General features: G+C 45.8%; 1 protein-coding gene across 2 annotated transcripts; it reads right to left on the bottom strand.

The window, feature by feature from the left end:
* Positions 1–662: 662 nt before the first annotated feature.
* On the bottom strand, positions 663–16,365 carry ZNF598 (zinc finger protein 598, E3 ubiquitin ligase). Of its 2 annotated transcripts, none has more exons than XM_055706944.1 (12): positions 16,082–16,365; positions 12,875–12,987; positions 11,340–11,469; positions 8,862–9,073; positions 8,072–8,289; positions 7,226–7,343; positions 5,979–6,160; positions 4,675–4,744; positions 3,278–4,041; positions 2,145–2,280; positions 1,173–1,317; positions 663–1,048 (listed from the first exon to the last, which is right to left on the bottom strand). In XM_055706944.1, exons 1-12 carry the CDS (start codon positions 16,265–16,267, stop codon positions 701–703), a joined length of 2,622 nt encoding a protein of 873 aa, XP_055562919.1. In that variant the 5' UTR covers positions 16,268–16,365; the 3' UTR covers positions 663–700. The 2 variants fall into 2 exon arrangements, with proteins under 2 accessions (XP_055562919.1, XP_055562918.1); XM_055706943.1 differs by having other exon boundaries at positions 4,675–4,747; positions 16,082–16,364.
* Positions 16,366–19,372: the final 3,007 nt, after the last annotated feature.

The raw sequence follows: 19,372 nt of genomic DNA, 5'->3' as shown, positions 1-19,372 counted from the left end.
GAACATGTTACATAAAAGGTCAGAGGCAAGTTTAAATCTCACGTTCCAGTAACTGCACAGATCAGTCCAATTCTTCAAGTAGGAGAATTAATTTTGTTTTCAGACAGGAATATTCTTTGCTGTGTGAGCAGCCCAGTGTTTACAGACACGCAGTAACGGTCTGACTCACCAGCCAGTAGCATCTTTTCCTTTCCTGCACTTTCGTACCCCTGACTACCATGATCTTTGTGGCCTCAGAAATAGCACAAAAAAAAAAGTATCAGATTATAAAGGAAGCCACTTTTGCTTCCACTCATTTCAGTGATTCATAATCTTCCCCCACCCCCCCAAAAAAGAAAGAAAACCCCCAAACCAGATGCTTATTTCCCTATTGTGTCCCCTGTCAGTCATCAGATCAGAAAGTATTTTCTCAGCTATTGCATGTTACAGGAGAAAGGTGGCCCCCTGCCCGCCCACCCTGCGATTTCAGCCTAATTCTACTCAGGCATTTTGGAAGCTCAGACTTTGGATGTTAATTAGCTACGGCGCAGTCCAGCGATCCCTTTGCACGGTATTTATGAACAGCACTGAGAGGGCTCTCTACGTCACCTGCATATGACTATTCAACTGGCACCGGCTCTCAGACACACTACACTGCCAAACCTCATTCCAAAAAGTGCATATTCATAGACAGAAACTGGTTTATTGGTTTTCAGGAAAGCTAACTGATGATTCTGCTGATTGCTTGTAAGGAAGGGAACTCCTCATCCTCAATATGCAAAGCTTTATGGGTGACAACGTCCTGCTGAGTTAGTACTTGCTTACACGTTGGGCAGATACAGCAGTCGAGATCAGAGTTGGAGTCCGTCTGCCAAACGTTCTTTTTGTTCTTTTTGGGTTTGTTTGAGCTTTGTTTTTCTTTGATTCTGAAATCATTGTGAGCAGAAAGCAGTTCTTGTTGCTTAACTGTGTCCAGCAACAACACCAACAACTCGTTAAAAATTTTCTTGAAGTTATCTCCAAGCAGTTCTCGGCAACTTTTATAATACTGTGCTGCAGAAATCAGACCCTTCAGTGAAAAGAGAATTGGAATAGTTAGAGGGGGTGGGGTGGGGGAGTGGAAAAATCCCACCGGGACTCACTTTCTCCAGGAGAGGACGGTTTTGGGAACCCAAAGGTTCTTGCCCACTCACCTGTCTGAATTGCCCAGAATGAGTTTTAAATTTATTGAACTTGGACTCATCACTTTGAAGGAATTCTTTAATGGATTGTATTAGCTGAATGTTCCTTTGCTGAAAGTTTTCAGGTATCAAGTACGATCCGTGACAGGATTTTGGCCTGCATTGAAAAGACCAAAAATGCCTCTGACATTGGTTCGTGCTGTACAAAGACGCTGCGGGATACATCTTACATGGCTATTCTCTTCTACAGGATGCGCTCCCTTTCTCCACCCAACTACACATGCAATTACTGTAAGTAGCACACAGCAATCTTGACAGGATGATGAAAAGTGTCCTGTGGGATTACTCTATTGTATTCCAGCTTTACCTAGACAGAATATTTAAAACACAAGCCTAACATAGTCTTGACTAGCTGTTTTGTAAGCTAGTGTCACGAAAGAAAAAAAAAACAACCAAGACATGAGCAACAAAGACCGCACCTGACTAATATAGATGTCTGTATTAAACTTACACAAGTTTTCCCCTCCCCTTTTCCCATACAGTCATCTCTCTAGCCCAGAAGGGCCCTGGCCAGAGACCAACTGCTGGAAAGATCAGACCAATGAAGGCATTTAGAGGTCACCAAGGAAAACACAGTTCAACACCTTGCTTCTGGGACTCAGAATCAATGGAAAGGTTAAGGAATATGTTGAAGCTCCAGATTTTCAAATAAATCTAGAAAAGACAAAAGTCTGAGCTACCACAGTACGCAGGTTTTCATTTCCTTGGCCTTGTATTCACACAACACTTGTGCTTTTTACACAGCTCGCCTGAATCCAGCCCACAACAGCCAGGGAGCCAACTCCCCAACGGCAACCATCAAGTGGCTGGCCTCTGCGGCAGCACCTGTTTAGAGTAATCCTCCGAGTATTTCATGTGTTGTTTGAAGCCCGTATGACATAACCGCGATGTAAAGTAACTCTTAATTCAAAGGATTTTACTTACTCTTTCAAAGATGTAGTGACAGGTTCAGAGATATTGGTGGATGGAATAACAGCAAAACCTGGAGGGGGTTTACTAACAGGCACCGACAGTCCCGGAGGTGGCGGAGGACTCTTTAATAGCACCACAGTGTTAAAGCCTAAATGGAAGCAGAGAACGGGCAGGAAGTTAGAGCATGTATCTGTGGCACCCACATACCACTCTCTAAAATTAACGCTAGTGGTCTGACGTACTCTCCAGAAGCACTAAGAAGTAGGAGTCAGCAGCACAGACATCACTATATTGGAAAAAAACCCAAAAATTAGAAAGGTAGAATCTATTGCCTTAGCAGTCAGATCAAGAAGCACTTCATAGCGGCTGATGTTACTCTACAGAGAAAGTGCTTTAATTATTAACGTACTTTTTCAATAGAAAACTGTGTTTTAAAAACCCACTCATGATGAAAACCACACTTTTACATTATTAAAGCAAACAGAAATCGCTCCAGAAGTCACAACAGCACTAGACATCACACATTCTAGCATACTCCACCTAGCAGTATCTGCAGAGCAGCACAGAATGAAACAGCTAGGCAAGCATCTCCTGATGCGGTACAGACTTTCATTAAAGCCACTGTAAGTCACAGTTTGTTGCTATGTTACTCCAGTTTTACAAGATTACGGCACTGCTAAAAGCAAGGGCGTTAAATCTGTGCAAACACAGAAGGGAAATGACCAAGCGAGCCAACCGACAAGTCCCAGCAGGCACAGGTTGCAGCTAGAGATTCCCTTTGCCTGCAGGGTCTTCCTAACTAGATCTTAAAGCACATATTTGTGTCGGCAGTGACTCATCAGAAAAGCAGCAAAAGGTAAATATCAGCTGCTCATGTGAGCCACCCTCAGAAGGCAGAGACCTGCAGCTGCATGGAGCAGAGGTATCCCAACACAGCCACCGCTTCAGCCATGATTTACAGAGGACATTCAAGCCCACCTACCTCACCCTAACTACCTTTTTCAACTTCAAAGCCTAACCTAGAACGTGGTGGCAGAACTGCTACTCATGTAACAGCCAGAAGGAGCCATTTACACATCTCATCTCCGTGCCACACTTCTCTAAGCTACCTCCCAGCAAAGCTGGCCGTGCCCTGCAGCGCCTACCTGGTGGCGGGGGCATTCTAGCTGATCCTGAGCTCCCAAGAGCTGGGAAGTCTTCCTGAGGTAAAGGGCATTTGTTAGTCACTGTGGGCTTTTTAAGGCCAGGGGGCTCTTTGGGTGTACTACAGATTGCTAATGATTTTTCCGAATGACCATTCATGACAGCTGCGGATCTGTCAGGGGCGTGAAGAGCAGAGGATGCATTTGATGTCTGCTCTGCTTCTGGCAGCTTTTCAGTCGATGACCTGGGGAACGATGTCTCTTGTAACAGGCGTGGGGATGACGGTCTCTGCTTCTCAACCCCCATCTTCTTTTTCTTGCTCACTTTCGTAAAAGTTTGTGAGGTAGAAGCTGCCAGCAAGGACGACACATCAAACATCGTCGGTGCATTTCTGATCTCCTGGGTTGTCAAGCCACTACCGCTGTCTTCATCGTCTGAATGAGAGAGTTTATTGCTCTTCTTATTTCCTTTAGTGCTATTCAAGGAGGGTGGCTTTTTGGCTATCTGGTTTACACAGGGGTTGCTAATGGCTTTGACCACATTTTTGCTGGAACCATTGTTCCATGCAGATGTGATGTTAGTTACTGTTTTATTGTTAGGCCTCATTTTGGACACCAGAGCTGGAAAATCCTCCTCTTGGAAGGCTGTTTTCTTTGCAGTCGCTGTGTACGTCAAAGACATCCCAGAAGAGATGGTGGGTGCTGCAGAGGATGACAAGCTTGGGAAATCTTCTTCTTTAAGCTTAACCACTGCTAGCTGGGCAGAGCTGTAAGAAAGGAAAAGTACATCCCATTATACCAGTGCTGCAGAGGCAGCACAACTCCAACAGGCAGAATAAGCTCCGCACCTGTCTGCATTCTTCCTCAAACTATCCCTTCGGGTGGCACAACTGGCCCACTGTTAACAGGATGCAAATGCATTCAAGCTTATAAACCGCGTCTAGATCAGTACCCTCAAAGAAGTCACACTAGCCTTGCTGAGGTATCCGCACTGCCTCAGCACATCTCACCTCGACCAGAGCTGGACACACAGGCACATTTGAGCTGCCACAGCCTGCAAAGACGCTATTCTAATCATCACCAATTTCAGGAGATGATGAATTTTAAAACTCTCAGCATACAGCTTCTTCAAGATAAGCTATCGAGTTAAAGTGGCTGGAACACAAAATCTTGAGAATTCCCCTGAAATCGCACCACCAAAAGATCAAGCCATGAACTGAAGCAACAACCGATGCTGTTCATGCAGGTGACCAGCACAGAAACAGCTCGAGGCAGAAGGGGACCAGGGCAGGGGGGAAGCATTTATAGCTTAAGTGATCTGTAAAATTATTTTCTCCAGACATGCAGAACTTAAGTTTCTAAATCTGCTTTCTCATCGCGGCAGCCTTGCACAAACTTACCCTTGTAGAGGTCCTGCTGCCGAACCAATTGCTGGAAAGTCATCTTGGCTTAAAGCACCATTAGCAGCTGCTTCTTTTGGAATATTGACAAAAAGAGCAAAGAAATGTTTTCAACTAAAATCCATTTATTTCAGGGTAGAAGCTATCACTGAACATGACAGCAGCATTAACAAGTCCTATTTTCAGCAGCTGATGACGTCATTAAGTGTGACATTCCAAAAGAACAATTTAAATCCATGCATCGCTATTTCCTTCCACTACTGCTTTCACCATTATGTCACCGTATACTGGCTGCAGCATACAGGAAATTCATGACAATTAACACGAGCAAAACATTGGTTGAGAAGTACTTTGTGAGGGAACCCTTTAGAGACTGAGATGCCAATACCCCCAGCAATCTGCTCCATGCTTATACCAGGTTAGCCCTCCACAGCCTGCCCAGGGTCAGGATGCTCATCAGAGCCTCAGCGCTCCACAACTGACATATGCTAATGCTGCTTCGTTTGGAAAGCTGCTCCTCCAAGCAGTCCATCACACCTCTGCTGCGCAGATGCCCAAGCTGCTCTGCAATTAGTTCTGCAGTTGGTTTACATCAGAACGTAACTCATTCCCAGTGTAGATGTGCCCTAAAATCCAAATCCTGCGCTGTGGACTGCAGGAGTTCAGGGACAGATTGATAACAGCTTTGACATACATGCAGCAAAAGCTGGGGGAGATAACCTTGCCTGTCACCCCCAAGTGAACTGTACCATTAAGCAGAGCTCTCAGCAGCTCTTGGTTCATCATGAAAGCATATGATCTTTAAGTGGAAATCCTGTTGCAGGAGCAATTAAAACAGTGGAAAATGGATTTGGAGCAACGGTAATGTTAAACACAGTTAAGTCATATTTATTTGACCCAAATTGGACCTGGGTCAAAACAGTTAAAGGTTTGCTTTCATCTTACTGGAAATGTTCTCAAAAAAAGGGGAAATTCAGCTAGAGCATCCCAATAAATCAGTTCTTGCACGTTAGAGTAGGAAATGGCCCATTCTTAGATTATATTGACTTGGATGGAACATCACACATACCGTCATATATTAATTGCATTTGATATTTCTACCCAGCTCCATTTCAAGTATAACCTGCTGCAGGAACCCCAGAGCACATTTCACTGAAAATCCCTGTTGCTGGACTGAGATTCCGAGCAGCCCTATCCATGTCCACCAGATTCCGAGAACAACGCCTGACGACTCCCTCTTTCACCAGGCTGATCTCCAGCCCCACACTGCCTCCCTGCAGCTGCAGAACGCGCTCAACACTAACCTGCAGTATCATTTGAAGACTTTGGCACACGTTTGGAGCTGAGCACTTCAGAATCCCTCAAGTCGTCCTTTTTACCTCTACTGCTGCTCTCCTCTTTGTCTTCTACCCGTTTTTTCTCTTCTTGCCGTTTAGCTGCTACAGACGCCCTGACTGCTGCTGCAACATCTCTGTCTTCTTCTTCCCTACAGGACAGGACAGATTTTCTCGGTTAAACAGTAAGGATTACTGAGCAGATTTGTCTCGCTCCAGCTCTCACCTCTCCCGTGTCAGCTCCGATGACTGTCCCTGATCTTGTGATGCCACCGGCTGAGAAGGCTAAAACAAACCCACTGCTCCAACACACCCTGGGGCCGGCTGGTGAGACAGGCAACATTCACCCCCTGGATTTGAAAGTTCTACAGGTGGTAATAACAATCCAGGCCCCAGGAGAAACCGGGCTGAACTGGGAGAGACAGTACCAAGGATGCATGGGGACACCTGTCTCTCCCATTCATTTTCAAACGTATGAAATCATACTTGTAGGCCACAGTAATTCTTTGGAACATGGTTTGTCACAAACTCTCAACACATGCACGATCCACATGCGACACCAACATAGAAGTGTTTAGAGATGGACGTTTTCCCCCAGTGAAATCACCAGTAATGAACCGGCTGATCGTCCAGTGAGAAAAAGAAGAAAAATAGATGTGCAGTATGTATAAAGCACTCAGGTCTTGTGTGGATGACGAAACATATAAATGCAAAATTTCATTTCAATACTTAACCCTCTTCTTTTTCCAAAGCACTCAGTCTGGCCACAGAGAGATCTGTTAGTTCAATGAAAAGCATGGTCCTTAGAATAGGAACATCACGATTACCCAGACCAAAAAGTCCATTAAACCTGCAAAGACTTGCCACTTCCTTCAGAACATCCTATTTAGAAAAGTTAGCATAGAAACAGTTGCTGAAATCAATTTAGGATTCTGAGTTCATTTAACCCACAAGTTGCAGATTACACTGTTTGCTTCCTGTGTCAACTCCAGAGAGCTGAAACTTCGCACAAAACAATTTCACTTTGACCAAGCATGTAGTCAGCACACAGGCTTAGACCGAAAGCTAGTTCTACTCTCAACTAAGGGTTCACTACGGTGGCTTCCAAATTTTGTACCAAATTCCTTCCTACTGGTCCACCAAAACAGTGTTAATTGGCAAGTGAAAAACACAACACTAAACAGCAATAAAAATCCACAAAATATTGTGCTACTCACCTCTTGTATCTCCAGCTGCCTCTTCTGTTTTGCTGACTTCCTCGGCCGCTCACTCTGCCTGACCTCCCTTGCCTGTTATACCTGTCAACTTCTTCATAGTCCTCTCCACCTATAACACCTAAACAGGAGGGATGGTTGATCACTCTCAGATATTTCTGTAATCTGGGTATCACACTATGCCTGAAGAAAGCAAAAATATTCTAGTACAAATAAATCTATCTTAATTTATTTCTGATGATTAAGTAGTCTGTATAACCTTCAGGGTTGCTACACTAAAATGTATTTTGCAGTATAAATTCCATGTATTGTAACCTGTGACATGAGGTTTGAGTAATTCTGGTTTTATGCAGAGATCTCTCTACGTACAGTTCCACACGGAAGAGAAGTTCATACGTATGTCGATCTCTGCACCCCTAAGCGGATATGCTGCTCTGGTCTCATGGTCTATACCCATCACCGGTTTCTATTAACTGTAATTACAAGTTGGAGGAAAACCAGCAGTTTTCCTAAAAGTTATATATCACCATTAAATCCACGCATGAGGGGAACACCTGTAGAACAATTTAGGCAGAAAGAGACCTCTGGATGTTGTCTGCTCCATCGCCGCACTCAAAGCGGGGCCAACTCTGAAACTGCTTCAGGTTGCCCAGGGCCCTGTCTGGTCGAGTTCTGGTTACCTTCGAGGACAAACTCCACAACCTCTCAGGGTCCTGTTCTAGGGTTTGCTCGCCCTCCATGTAAAGAATTTCTTCCTGGCTAGGAAATGTTCACCAGGTACTCCTGAAAGTCCTCAGAGCAGTAAGAACGAGTATGTGTCTGCCCACCTCCTTGCCCAGCCACACTTACCCTCACTCCTCCTCTGGTGCCTCGGAGCATAGTTAAACTGAAGGTCTATCTGCCGGTTCTGCCTGGCCTCCGCCCTGTTCTTGCTGTGGCAGGCTGTTTTGTGTGCTTTATAGTCTATTTCCGTGTGGAACGCGTGGGTAAACTGTTCTGTGCTGCACCGTCCCTCTTCGCAAAGGAAGTGCTTTTCACGGAAGTGTTCACGAAGGTATTCATAATCACTGGAAAGAGACAAGAGTCTGAGCTGCAACCTTCCCGGCGTATTTTGCTAACAGCATATGGCTACTTTTCCAAGATGAAGAAGAGAAGACGAGCCTAGGCAGTTGATTCTTTCTTTATCCCCAAGCAAGCTTTCCAGCTGAAACCACTTGTGTGCAGTCAACACAGACCTTCATGCATGATCCCAGATGTTAAACTAAACCTACTGGTTGACACTCACCACATCCAGCTGGACATAAGGCATGTATTTAATATAAGAAAATTGACTTTATCTGCTTTGCACGTTAATTTTGGAGCAGTAGAGTTGACACACTAGGCAGCTGCAGACACCTGCTGTCACGCAGCAAAATGTACCTTTTAACGTTTAACACTAATGAAGAGAACTTTAAAACATGAACTAGACAGAAAGTGATTACCTCAGCTAGTGGTTTGAGGAACAAGAGAGACTGCAGCCAACCTGCTCGTATTCTTGCAGTGTCTTTGAGCACTACTTTCCCCAAAATTCAAAGCAGACCCAAGCAACTTTCCCTCAAAATTTAAGCTACAGAAAAAGGAATAAACTGCTTGCACAAACCTGTAATATTCCTGAGCACCATCGGAGTCACAGAAATGACAAAAATAATGATCTCGTCTTAAGTGTTTCAGTAACTCATCATTATCCAAATAACGCTCATCACAAAATTTACACAAGGGATGCCCACGATGAGATGTGTCATCTGGATCTCCATGGATTCGATGACGGGCGAGGTCCTTACGAGAATACCATTTCCGTTCATAAGTAAAAATCTGAAGAGATATAAACACATGTATTAATTATTGTGGACAGAGAGCAAAATGGAATAAATTGGGTTGTACACAACTTGTTCATTTGTAGGAGTGGAAGATTTGCTTCAGAAAGATGCAATTTGACAATCGACCCCTAAAATTTTCAGTGAATAGGAAACAAAATTCAAGTAAAAGATCCAAATTAAATCTAACTTGCATTTCACTCAGCTTGAACATTGGAAACAGATCTAATTCACCTTCTTCCCTTTCACTTTTTTTTTTTCTTTCTATTAACGTAATGCAACAAACTTTAAATTATAATCTCTGGTGGGGAAAAAAATCCTAAATATATATGTATGAACATACAGTACTTTGCATACTTGGAACTAAAAAAAAAACCATGTAAACCAGAAGCAAGCTGTTTTACTTCCCTCAGCTAGCAACTACCCCAAGATAGCCACATACAAAGGATACAGTTCAGTGAACAAATTTCGTATTATAAGCCAATCTTCTGTCCCTACTAAGACACAAGTTGTTTTGGTGGGTAGGGTTCTGAAGACTCCAAAAAGGTTAACACAGTCTGGAGAACAGAATAACCTTTATTTTTCACCTAGACAGGGACTGTTAACTTGTTCTGGGAAAAGGTTCATCTGGCTTAGCTACAGACTGAAGCTTCTGCAAGTGTAAAAACTTTTTTGCAGTGGGTAATAGTAATATGGAGCTTTTTTCAGTGAAATAAAAGTCTCTGCAATATTCTGAAATTAAAAGCCAACAAGTTCTACTATGATTCATGAATACTCTGGGACAGACAATGACAAACAAGTCCCCTTCGTGCTAGCTACTGCAGCTGACCATGGAAACACGTCTTCACCAGAGCTCAAAGGACACTGCAACCAAAAGAAGCGGTCTTTCCCTTCTCTGACCATTTCCCTTGCATTAGCTCTAGCGATTCCACAACCACAGGAAAGAGTCAAACCAGTTCACTGAAAGCTAACCCTGCAAAAAAAAAAAAAAAACAAACCAAAACCAACCCCAAATCAATGTATTAGCATTCATTCAGATCAACCTGATCACTTCTGCAGCCTGTCCCTTTTGGCAGTAAGCTACAGTTCAGTTGGCACAAACCAACTGTGGCGCCACAGAAGAAATGCGTTTCTCTGATTTGATATTTAATTGGTTTCAGAGTAAACACACACACATACAAAACAATGTGTAATGAGTTCTAAAAATATGCGTTCATGCATTAAATTCCCTCCTACAACAGTAAGGAATGCTGACAACTATTAGACACAGGGGTTCACAGTCCCAGTAGCTGCTAATTTTGTCCGATGTACAATTTGGAAATACAAAACCCACTCTAGCTCTAGGGAAGGGTGGAATTCTGACTTTCAAACCATGAAAAAACATCACCTAACACCAGCCCTTTAAGTGAAAACTTGGGTGAGATTAAAAGAAATAATAAAGGATGAGGATGGTGATGCTAAATAGTTTTGAGCTTACTACACATCACCTTTTCAGACACAGACAACTCAGCTTTCCAGTAACTTTTTAATCTTTAGTAGGTTGTAAAATACATTTTAAAACAGCCCCATGTCACATCCTACGCGTGTACATCAAACACAGCAGACTTCAATTGCAGGCAACAGTAAGTTTCATTTTCCAATCAAGTCAACAAGATACAGGAAATTTGCTCTGAACAAATAAACAAGATAATGAAATATAATTATATTTCATTAAACGAGCAAGATAGATTATCATCCTGTACATGAACCAACTGTATATGCTACGTTGACTCTAATCTGAGAAATATATGCATCACTCCATGATGCATTCTGCTTTCTGAGCTGGCACCAAATATTTTCTTAAGTTACAGTTTTAGCTTGTAAAGTCATTACGAGTATAAGTCTTAATAGACATCAAATTTCTACCCTTACAGTTGTAACAAAGTCTGCCTGTGGCTCAGGATTAACTGGCTATCAGTTAGGGTTTGACATTCACACATGCTGCGGCAAAGCAGCTAACATTAGAAGGTTATTAATATGGTTGGGTTTAATTTTAAAATGTAACCCACCGAGAACCTCCAGGCCTTCTTCATTAATCAGTTTATGGAAGAAGAGAGATTTAAAACAAAGGAACTGGCCTCAGTCCTCTGGCAGACAGAGGAAACTTAAAAAAATGAATCAGTGCTGTTCAGCTACCCTCTTCTTCCAACCTCCCCAGGTACTCTGGTAGGTCACGCAAGGAAGCACCTCTCCTTCCCACACATTAAAACGTAGAACTAGCTCACCTTTAAGTGTTTAACACAGAGTTTGCAACAGAAGAGTTCATGCTGCTTCCTCATGTGCTGTTCCAGGTCTGCAAAGGTGTTGAATGGCTTCAGATCTGGACACAAAGAGCATTCATGCTGCAGCAGCTTCCTAAAGAACAAGAAAGATTTCCTAAAAATTATCTGATTTCCTCTCACGAACCCAATACCGTTACCAAAAAACAAATCAGTGGCAGAAGGCTGCATTTTTATAGCTCCTCCAGCAATGTGTAATGAGGTTAGCGTCCTGCTTATTCCAAGAATACTTTGTCTTATGTCAGGAACAGAACAAAACCGAATTATGCAAAGACTTCAGCTGTAAGATCTGAACAGCCACAGTGGTAGTAATACACTGCCACTATAAAATTCAGAGTGGACTGTAACACACCCATGCAACAAACCCCTTGCTTATTGAAGATTCAGCTGGTATCTGCAACATTCACTTCCAATTTAATTACACTTTCTACTGTCGGAAACTGAAGAATACAGTGGGGAGAGAAAGAACTGGAATAGAAAAGGAGGAGGGGAAAAAAAAGAACAACCCAACCGAAAACCCACAAGGTTCCCGCCCCCCCCAAAAAAAAAAAGAGCTGAAAGAGCACTAGTCTCAGTGGGAGACCCCATTCCCTCACACTTGATTGTTGCTCATGGAACTGTAATCTCAGCAATCTCCAGAAATCGTATCATCAAAAGCAATTCCCAGACCTAGTGTGTAATTAATCAGAACATGCTTCCAACCGATTCTGCTCCCTAAACCCATTGCGCAATTCCATCAATATGAAGTCATGCAAAACTGTAAATGTATCAGCAAAGCTACACTCTTAGCCCAAATCAGGCTGGATATAAAGCACAATTCTCCAAGGAAAAGGTACTGCTATCTGCATGGTTTCATGTTTTTTCACTTTTTTTTCGTTTTAAGTGCTTTTAATTATCTTAAAGCCTCCCAATTAAGCACATTATGAAAAATATTTTCAGAACATGATGCTGATGCCACATTCTTTTACCCTGCATTGTTTTTTTTACTTCATTTTCTCTCCCATTTAGAATTAAGGTCTTTGTAGGCAGACAAGGTTGCTCTTCTTTTCACACAATATTTGGTACGATTGGTTTTGATTAGTCCTTATGCAGCACAGCAATAAATACAATTATAATAGTAATTCAGTCTTTACCAATTTCCACAGTGGCCACACAAGGAACCAAAAGCCTTCCAGCAAGCCCGCTGTTGCTAAAGAAGCAAAAAGCAACTTGTATTGACAGAGCAACACTTTTGGGTTATGTGTCCGTGAATCTAACACTCCAGCCTCGAGGAGCTGCTCCCTTTGTCAGCCGTGGTACTGAGCGCTCACACCAGCCGCGCTGCTCCTGCCTCTCACCCTACCAATGCCACCTGCACCGCGCGATGACTAATGGACGCAGAAAACCACACTGTTCTATTAAAGCACGCATTTCCTGCCACACAATGCAGATAAGAACAACCTGCTTTAGGGGCATGTTCCAGAAAGGATTCCAGTACTTACCTGTACAGTGCATAAACATCTCCATCCGTAAAATAAATGTCGTATTTCTTCTCATGCTGCAACTGGTTAAGTGCTATTGTTGAGAAAGATGTAAGCTTCCGTCCGAAGACAACCTGCAGGCAACACAACATAAGAATCAGCAAAAGCACACTCAGGCTGCACAGTCCTTGGGATTCCAGCTAAACTCCTCAACACAAATTTTGCCAGGGAACTCACCATAGCCTGAAGCTTGGATTGTACCAGCCCCAGCTGCTCATCACCACCCCCACCCACTCCCGGTTACTGCCCGCCCAACTGTCAGCAATGCCACTGTGACTTCTTATCAGCTTCCAACAAGTGAGCCAGCTCAGATGAAGGTGGATTGGACTAGCCTGGTCTTTGGATTTTGAACTAGATTAGGAAACTCTTTTATGGTATGTTTTGCTACCACAGCTGTGCTGAGAGTAAATACTCCCAGCCAATTCAACCTCTTCTGCAGCAAATGCCGGTCATGCACTTGGCTCCCTCCTAACTCCTGGTAGATCACACAGAAACCTACAGTCTGTAAGCAAAAAGCAACATTAGTCAAGAGTCTGACTGGGAAACCACTGTTTCTTCTCTCCTTAACTACCAGGAAAGCAAGAAACATGATGCTACATCGTCTCCCAAATGATGTGTACCACATACCCCTTCTAAGGGAACCTGCTTGCTCACAGCTGCTGCCGCTGACCACCTGGCAGCTTGGGTCTCATGCTGCAGCCGTTCACGTTATCACATCCTTCCTCAGGAGCCACCTACCACCGCTCTGCTCCAGCACGTGTTCCCCATCTGGGAACTGCTGGGGTAGCAGCAACATTTGTGAAACAGCTGGAGTCACCTGCACCAGCCGAGAAAGGCTGAGACACAAATATAGTAAGTGTCTTTCAGTTCTTACAGTAACCATTATAAATCCAGAAATACAACCTTAATAAAAGCATTCAATTATACAATACACATGTAGTTTAGTCTTGTTCAATCACTCCTCTACCCTTGTTGGGGTGAAATACCATGGAACAAGTCTTTTGTCTGGTTTTGTGGGGTTTTTTAAAGCTTTCTTTACAGTTGTGCTACTTTTAAGTTAACCAAAACAAAAAATGCACTCAACTTGCTGAAATAGCAAGCTTAACAATAAAGAGAACACAAGTTTAAGTTTCAGTGAAATCATATTGACATTTAATTTCAGCCAGAGTGAGTTTTAAAGAAGAGGAACGGATTGCTGAAAAGTAGATTTTATCACAGGAGTCTGGTCTTGGAACTGCTGTAGAAAATTACATCAATCTCACACACACACACACGATGAGTACACCAACAATCCTCGGAGCCTGATCCAAGTATACGTCACGGTTAGTTTACAGGTCAACAAGTAATCCTTCCTAACTCCACTGCGACAATTATGCATCACTGAAAGCATGTACTACCAGAACAAGTATATCCTGCTTTCTCCTCCGTCATGCCCTGGGCTGCCACTCATCTTTATAGTTACATTTCCTTTGGATGTTCTGCTGTGACACTGACCGGTTCAGTCTACGCTACTCTGTTCGACACCAGCTGAGATTTGGTAGTGTCACACTTGCCTCTGCTAATTCCACACACGCTATGCAAATCAAGAGGCCAGGTTTATGTCCTACATATAAGTTCAGTTCATTCAGTGGCAGTTTTGATGTGATTTATGCACCCTGGTATCTTTTTTTCTTTCCTTGGGGCAGACGGGTGAACAGACAGAACAGTATTGTAGTGGCACTTGGGGGGGGGGGGGGGAAGCACAGCCATTAAAAATGACCTCTCAGTCAATTATGATAAAAGGATCATTTTAAACAGTTAATAAAGGAGGGAGAAAGATGGCTGAACGAACCAAAGTTCAAGCTGCATAATAAAGCACTATTACACAATTTAAAAGCTCTTGAGATTAACAGTCCATCTGTGACCCTAAGACAAGCAAGTTTAAGGATGAAGAGCAACATCTCAGCTTGCTTCTTCCTAAGATGAGACAAGTGGCACAGCAGCTCCCCAGAGGATGATCAGAGATAAAATTACTTTCACAGAGTATCTTTCTGTACACAGAGGCTACTCATGTGCCAGTAAGCTCAGTCTAAACACCACAGCAACCCTTCTGGCCTCTACAGGGTCTGAGGATCTCCAGCACACAACCAGAGATCTTAAGTCCCTCAAATCACATGAGCAACAAGAAAAGCAGCCAAAGCAAACAGTTTAGTTGGGGTGGGCAGGGAGGGCTTTCCTTTCGCCAAGGGGAGAGCCCCCTCCTATCTGTTTTATTTCATTTCCTAAACCATCACAGTATATTTCATTCCGTGCTAGTACCAATTCTTTTACTTGTAAAAAGTTTGGTTTTCTCTGCATCAGTTCCGCCAAACAAATTCATGTACGAAGAGTAGTTTTTACAAATATCCTTCAGCAGCCTTGCTTCACGCAGCTCACACCGCACTGAACCCTGGCTCCATCCACACAGCCCAGCCACCACAGCAGCTTCCCCCGACCTCTGCCACAGGGCCCCGTGCTGTCGCACCAGCGGGCCGCAAGAAGAACAGAAATCCATCAGAAAAGTTATAACTGAGGGGAAATTACTTTTTACGCATATGCCCGACAGACAGCTCACGCTAACAGGAACGGGAGGCCAATGCAGCGCAGGGTGCTGTCACGCAAGGCACGAGCGAGCCCTGAAAGAATACAAAATATGTTCTCCCCCATGCTTAAAATGAAGTCAGGAATCCGGCAGGATGATAGAGTCATCCGAGATCACGTAATACTCTGGAGAACAAGCCCCGCTGATGTAACAAACAAACAAACAAAAAAATATTCCCTTTAAATTCTATTTCCTTCTTATTTTGTTTCCAATATGCCTCTTGCCTCCTCTGACCAACCGTCGCGCCACCGGGAGGGAAGCTGAGGGCAGATAACCCCGGAGAGCTGCCGGGGGGGTCCGTCCCCCTCCCCCACGGAGAGCTGCCGGCCGGGAGGGCCCGTCCCCCCCGCGGCTCCACTCAGCAGATTCCACGAGCTGCTCTGCGGCCCGACCCTGCCCCGGCCCAGCCCCAGGCCTCCCCGCCCCGCGGCCCCGCTCCCCACGGCTGCCGGCCCCGGCCCAGCCCCGTCGGCCGCTGACAGAGCCCGGTCCCGGGCGGGGGCAGCGCCCCGGGCTCGCCGGGTGCGGGGGCCCGGTCCCGGCCTCACCTGGCCCAGCTCCTCCCGGCACACCGCGCAGTAACGCACGCCGCACAGCGCCCGCATCCGCACCGAGCAGCGGTAGCAGATGGGGTGGTCGCAGCGGCCCAGCGCCACCACCTCCAGCTCCCCGCAGCACAGCACGCACGACCCGTCCGCGGGGCCCGCCGCCGCGCCGGAGGCCGAGGCGGCCATGGCGGCGCCGACCCGCCGCGGCCTAGGCCCCGCACCACCTAGCAACCGCCCGCACCATCGAGAGGCGGCCTAGAGCGCCGCCCGGCCCGCCGCGCGACTCTCCGCCCGGCTCCTGACCATAGAGACCCGCCCTCGCGGCTACCCGGCGTCGCGCCGGTCTGGCTGACCGACCACCGAGTTTCTGCCTAGAGCGGTGCCTCACTCCCCTAATCACCCCCCCACGGCCGCTAGAGCGCCACTCCTCCTGACGTCACCCCCGCGGCCTCCAGCGCCCGACCGTCGAAAAACAGCCCAGAGCGCCCACCGCCCCGCGCCGCGCCGCGCCGCGCTAGCCTTCCCCTTGCAGGCCGCTGGCCATGGAGAAGCGCTGCTCGGAGCGCCTCCGCGGCAGAGCCCCTCTAGCTGCCTCTCGCTCGTCTTGCCTCAGGTGGCGGCGGCCCGCGGGAGCCATTTGGCGGCCCCGTGCCCGGTGGCAACCGACCCGGCCCTGGGGCCGGGTCAGTGCGGGGCGGCTGCGGCTTGTGCTGTGTCACCTCAGGGCCTGCCCCCGGGGCAGCGGGAGCCCCCGGGTGTGGGAAGATGAGGGACCCAGGCCACTACCCCAGCACCCCCAGCTGTGGGGAGATGGGGGGCCCAGGCCGCTACCCCCGCACCCCCAGCTGTGGGGAGATGGGGGGCCCTGGCCACTACCCCTGCACCCCTAGCTGTGGGGAGATGGGGGGCCCAGGCCACTACCCCTGCACCCCCGGCTGTGGAGTGAGTAGCCCCCCCAGGACCATTCCTGGCACCCTTGGGCGCTGCCGCACACCATTCAGCCCCACAGTGGGGGCTCTGAGGCCACACAGCACAGGCTCTCCCCTGAACAGGGTGTTCTGGCCGCTGCGTGTGCAGTGGGGTTGGTGTCTCGCAGATGTGGCAGCGCCGTGACCTGCCATCTGTGGACGTGGCGGGATGGTGATACATGTGGGAATCTTTCGGGGCAAACACCCACCCTGACGGTGCAAACAGCCCCGCAATGGGTGTATCGGACCCACCGCTCTGCCTCTTGATCTGATTTTATAACGCAACTGTCTGGTAGCCTGTGTAAACTAGGTGTGATAGGGGTGGGGGGCGGGGGAAGCATACTTGAAATGCTGTGGAAAATAGGATGTCGCACCCATTAAAACAGCACCACAAATGGGCTCTGTCAGCATTGGTATGTTAAGAGCACAGTCTGTTAGAGAAGTCTCTCTGCTACAGGTCATGATTCACGCTTTCAGTATCAGAGCATGTGACAGCTGTCCGGGGTTTCAGAGTGAGTTAGGCAAAGTAGAGTTAATCATTGATATGCCTGGTTGGCTGGCAAAGAAATGTGTGTTCCCACACTTGCTTTGCAGGCTGATTTAGTATTTTAGAGGTCTGTGTGTTGCTGGGGCTCGGAGATGAGAATTGTAGCTCCTTAAACAGAAGAGGGTGCTCCAGGAGCATGGAGAGCAGCGTTAATGCCGGCTCGGCAGCCATGTACCTCTGGAAGAAAAAAAGAATAAAAGCTTGTCTGGGGACAGCACAGGGGAAGAGACGGAAAGATTTTCAAAATTTAGGATCTTCTGCCTTTTTTTTCTCCCAGATTCTCACTAAATGACCGATGTGGGGTCGCTTCCCTTTCCACGTGTGAAAAATCAGAGCAGATCCCTGGTCAAACATAGAACTTCTGCTTCTAGATCTACCCAAAAAGTCTCAAGAAAGCCCAAGATCTTGGCATGAGGTGCTCATTCCGCCACATCATCATATGTGTCACCAGATGAGTGGCACGTCACTCCACTTGGCAAACATTCCTGGAGTCCTGTCCCCTGAGTCAAGAGCTTCCATCTGTTCCAGAAATGACAAAATGGCTCAGTTTTTCATGGGTGTCTCCAGTGACCTGTAGAGCTGGTATAAGAGGATGATCGAAAAATGATTCTGGGACACACCATCCTCAGTGAAGCAGGTCAGTGCTCAGGTTACTCATTGGCATAATATGATAACCCTTAAAGGCAAAACATCTCAAAACAAATTAAATTTTCTAGGAAGGAAAATGGAGACAAACCACATTAATTTACACATTAAAACATACAGTAAATTCCTAGGATCTACTCGTGTGCATCACGGCTAGGTGGAAGATCAGATGAGCAGCATCCTTATCATTCAGATTGCTTTCTTTTCACTGAATTCCTTGTCATTTGAGTTAAAGATGCTCTTGTTTTCTTTGAGGCATAAGTGATCATTTTAAAACAGAGGGGCATATAAAACATAGCAAGTTAATTAAAATGTATCATGGTGTTATCTTGTCCAACATAAACATCTGTGCCATAAAATAAATTAAATAATAGGTTTGATAAGAATTTTGGAAAACAGATAAATGAAGTATTTCAATGTTTTGGATCATCGGCTGCAACAGGTAATATTTGCTTTCTTCTGAAGAGACCCGTGTATCATACTTCAAAGCAGAGTAGATAATACATGTCTTTCTGGTAATCAACATTAAAGTGTGTTTGGGTGGGGCTCTATTAAATAATTAGGAATGACTGAGGATGTTGGCTGTAATTATTTCAGGAAATGTTCCCCCCCTCCCCGAATTAATGATACTGTTGAAAATGTTTTTTTGTCAAAACTGCATCACACAATTTTGGAGAGCAATTAGCATGAAATGAGATGGAGGCTGCTGACAGTAATGTGCTGTCTTAAGTGTCACTCGTCTGTGAAATTACGCAAGTACCCCAGTGCTATGGCCAAGCATAGGGTAATAAATATACCTGCATAATTAGGCTCAAAAATGACATTACTCATCACAAGGAACGTGGTGACAAAGTGACCGGGCAGAACCGGAGTTTGTACTTTTCAGATTTCAGTTGTGCAGGTGGGAGCTGGCCGGTGACACCGCTTTCTCCCCACCCAGGAGCACTGAGGACCTGATCCTGCAAAGCGTGTTTGTACCAACATGCTTTTCCCACCAGCAGCATGCGTGGTGTTCCAGGTGAAAGGAAGCACTGGCTGTCTTCCAGGGTGCTGTAGGCAGGCAGGATCGCTGGCAGCTCGTCAGCTGGGGCATTTTCTGCTTCTCGGATGGTATTTGCTATAATTGGTGTC

This window comes from Falco cherrug, chromosome 4 (genome assembly GCF_023634085.1).
Source record: "Falco cherrug isolate bFalChe1 chromosome 4, bFalChe1.pri, whole genome shotgun sequence".
Classification (NCBI taxonomy): domain Eukaryota; kingdom Metazoa; phylum Chordata; class Aves; order Falconiformes; family Falconidae; genus Falco; species Falco cherrug.
Note: the sequence above shows the minus strand (reverse complement) of the source record. Positions and strands in the feature narration are given on the sequence as shown.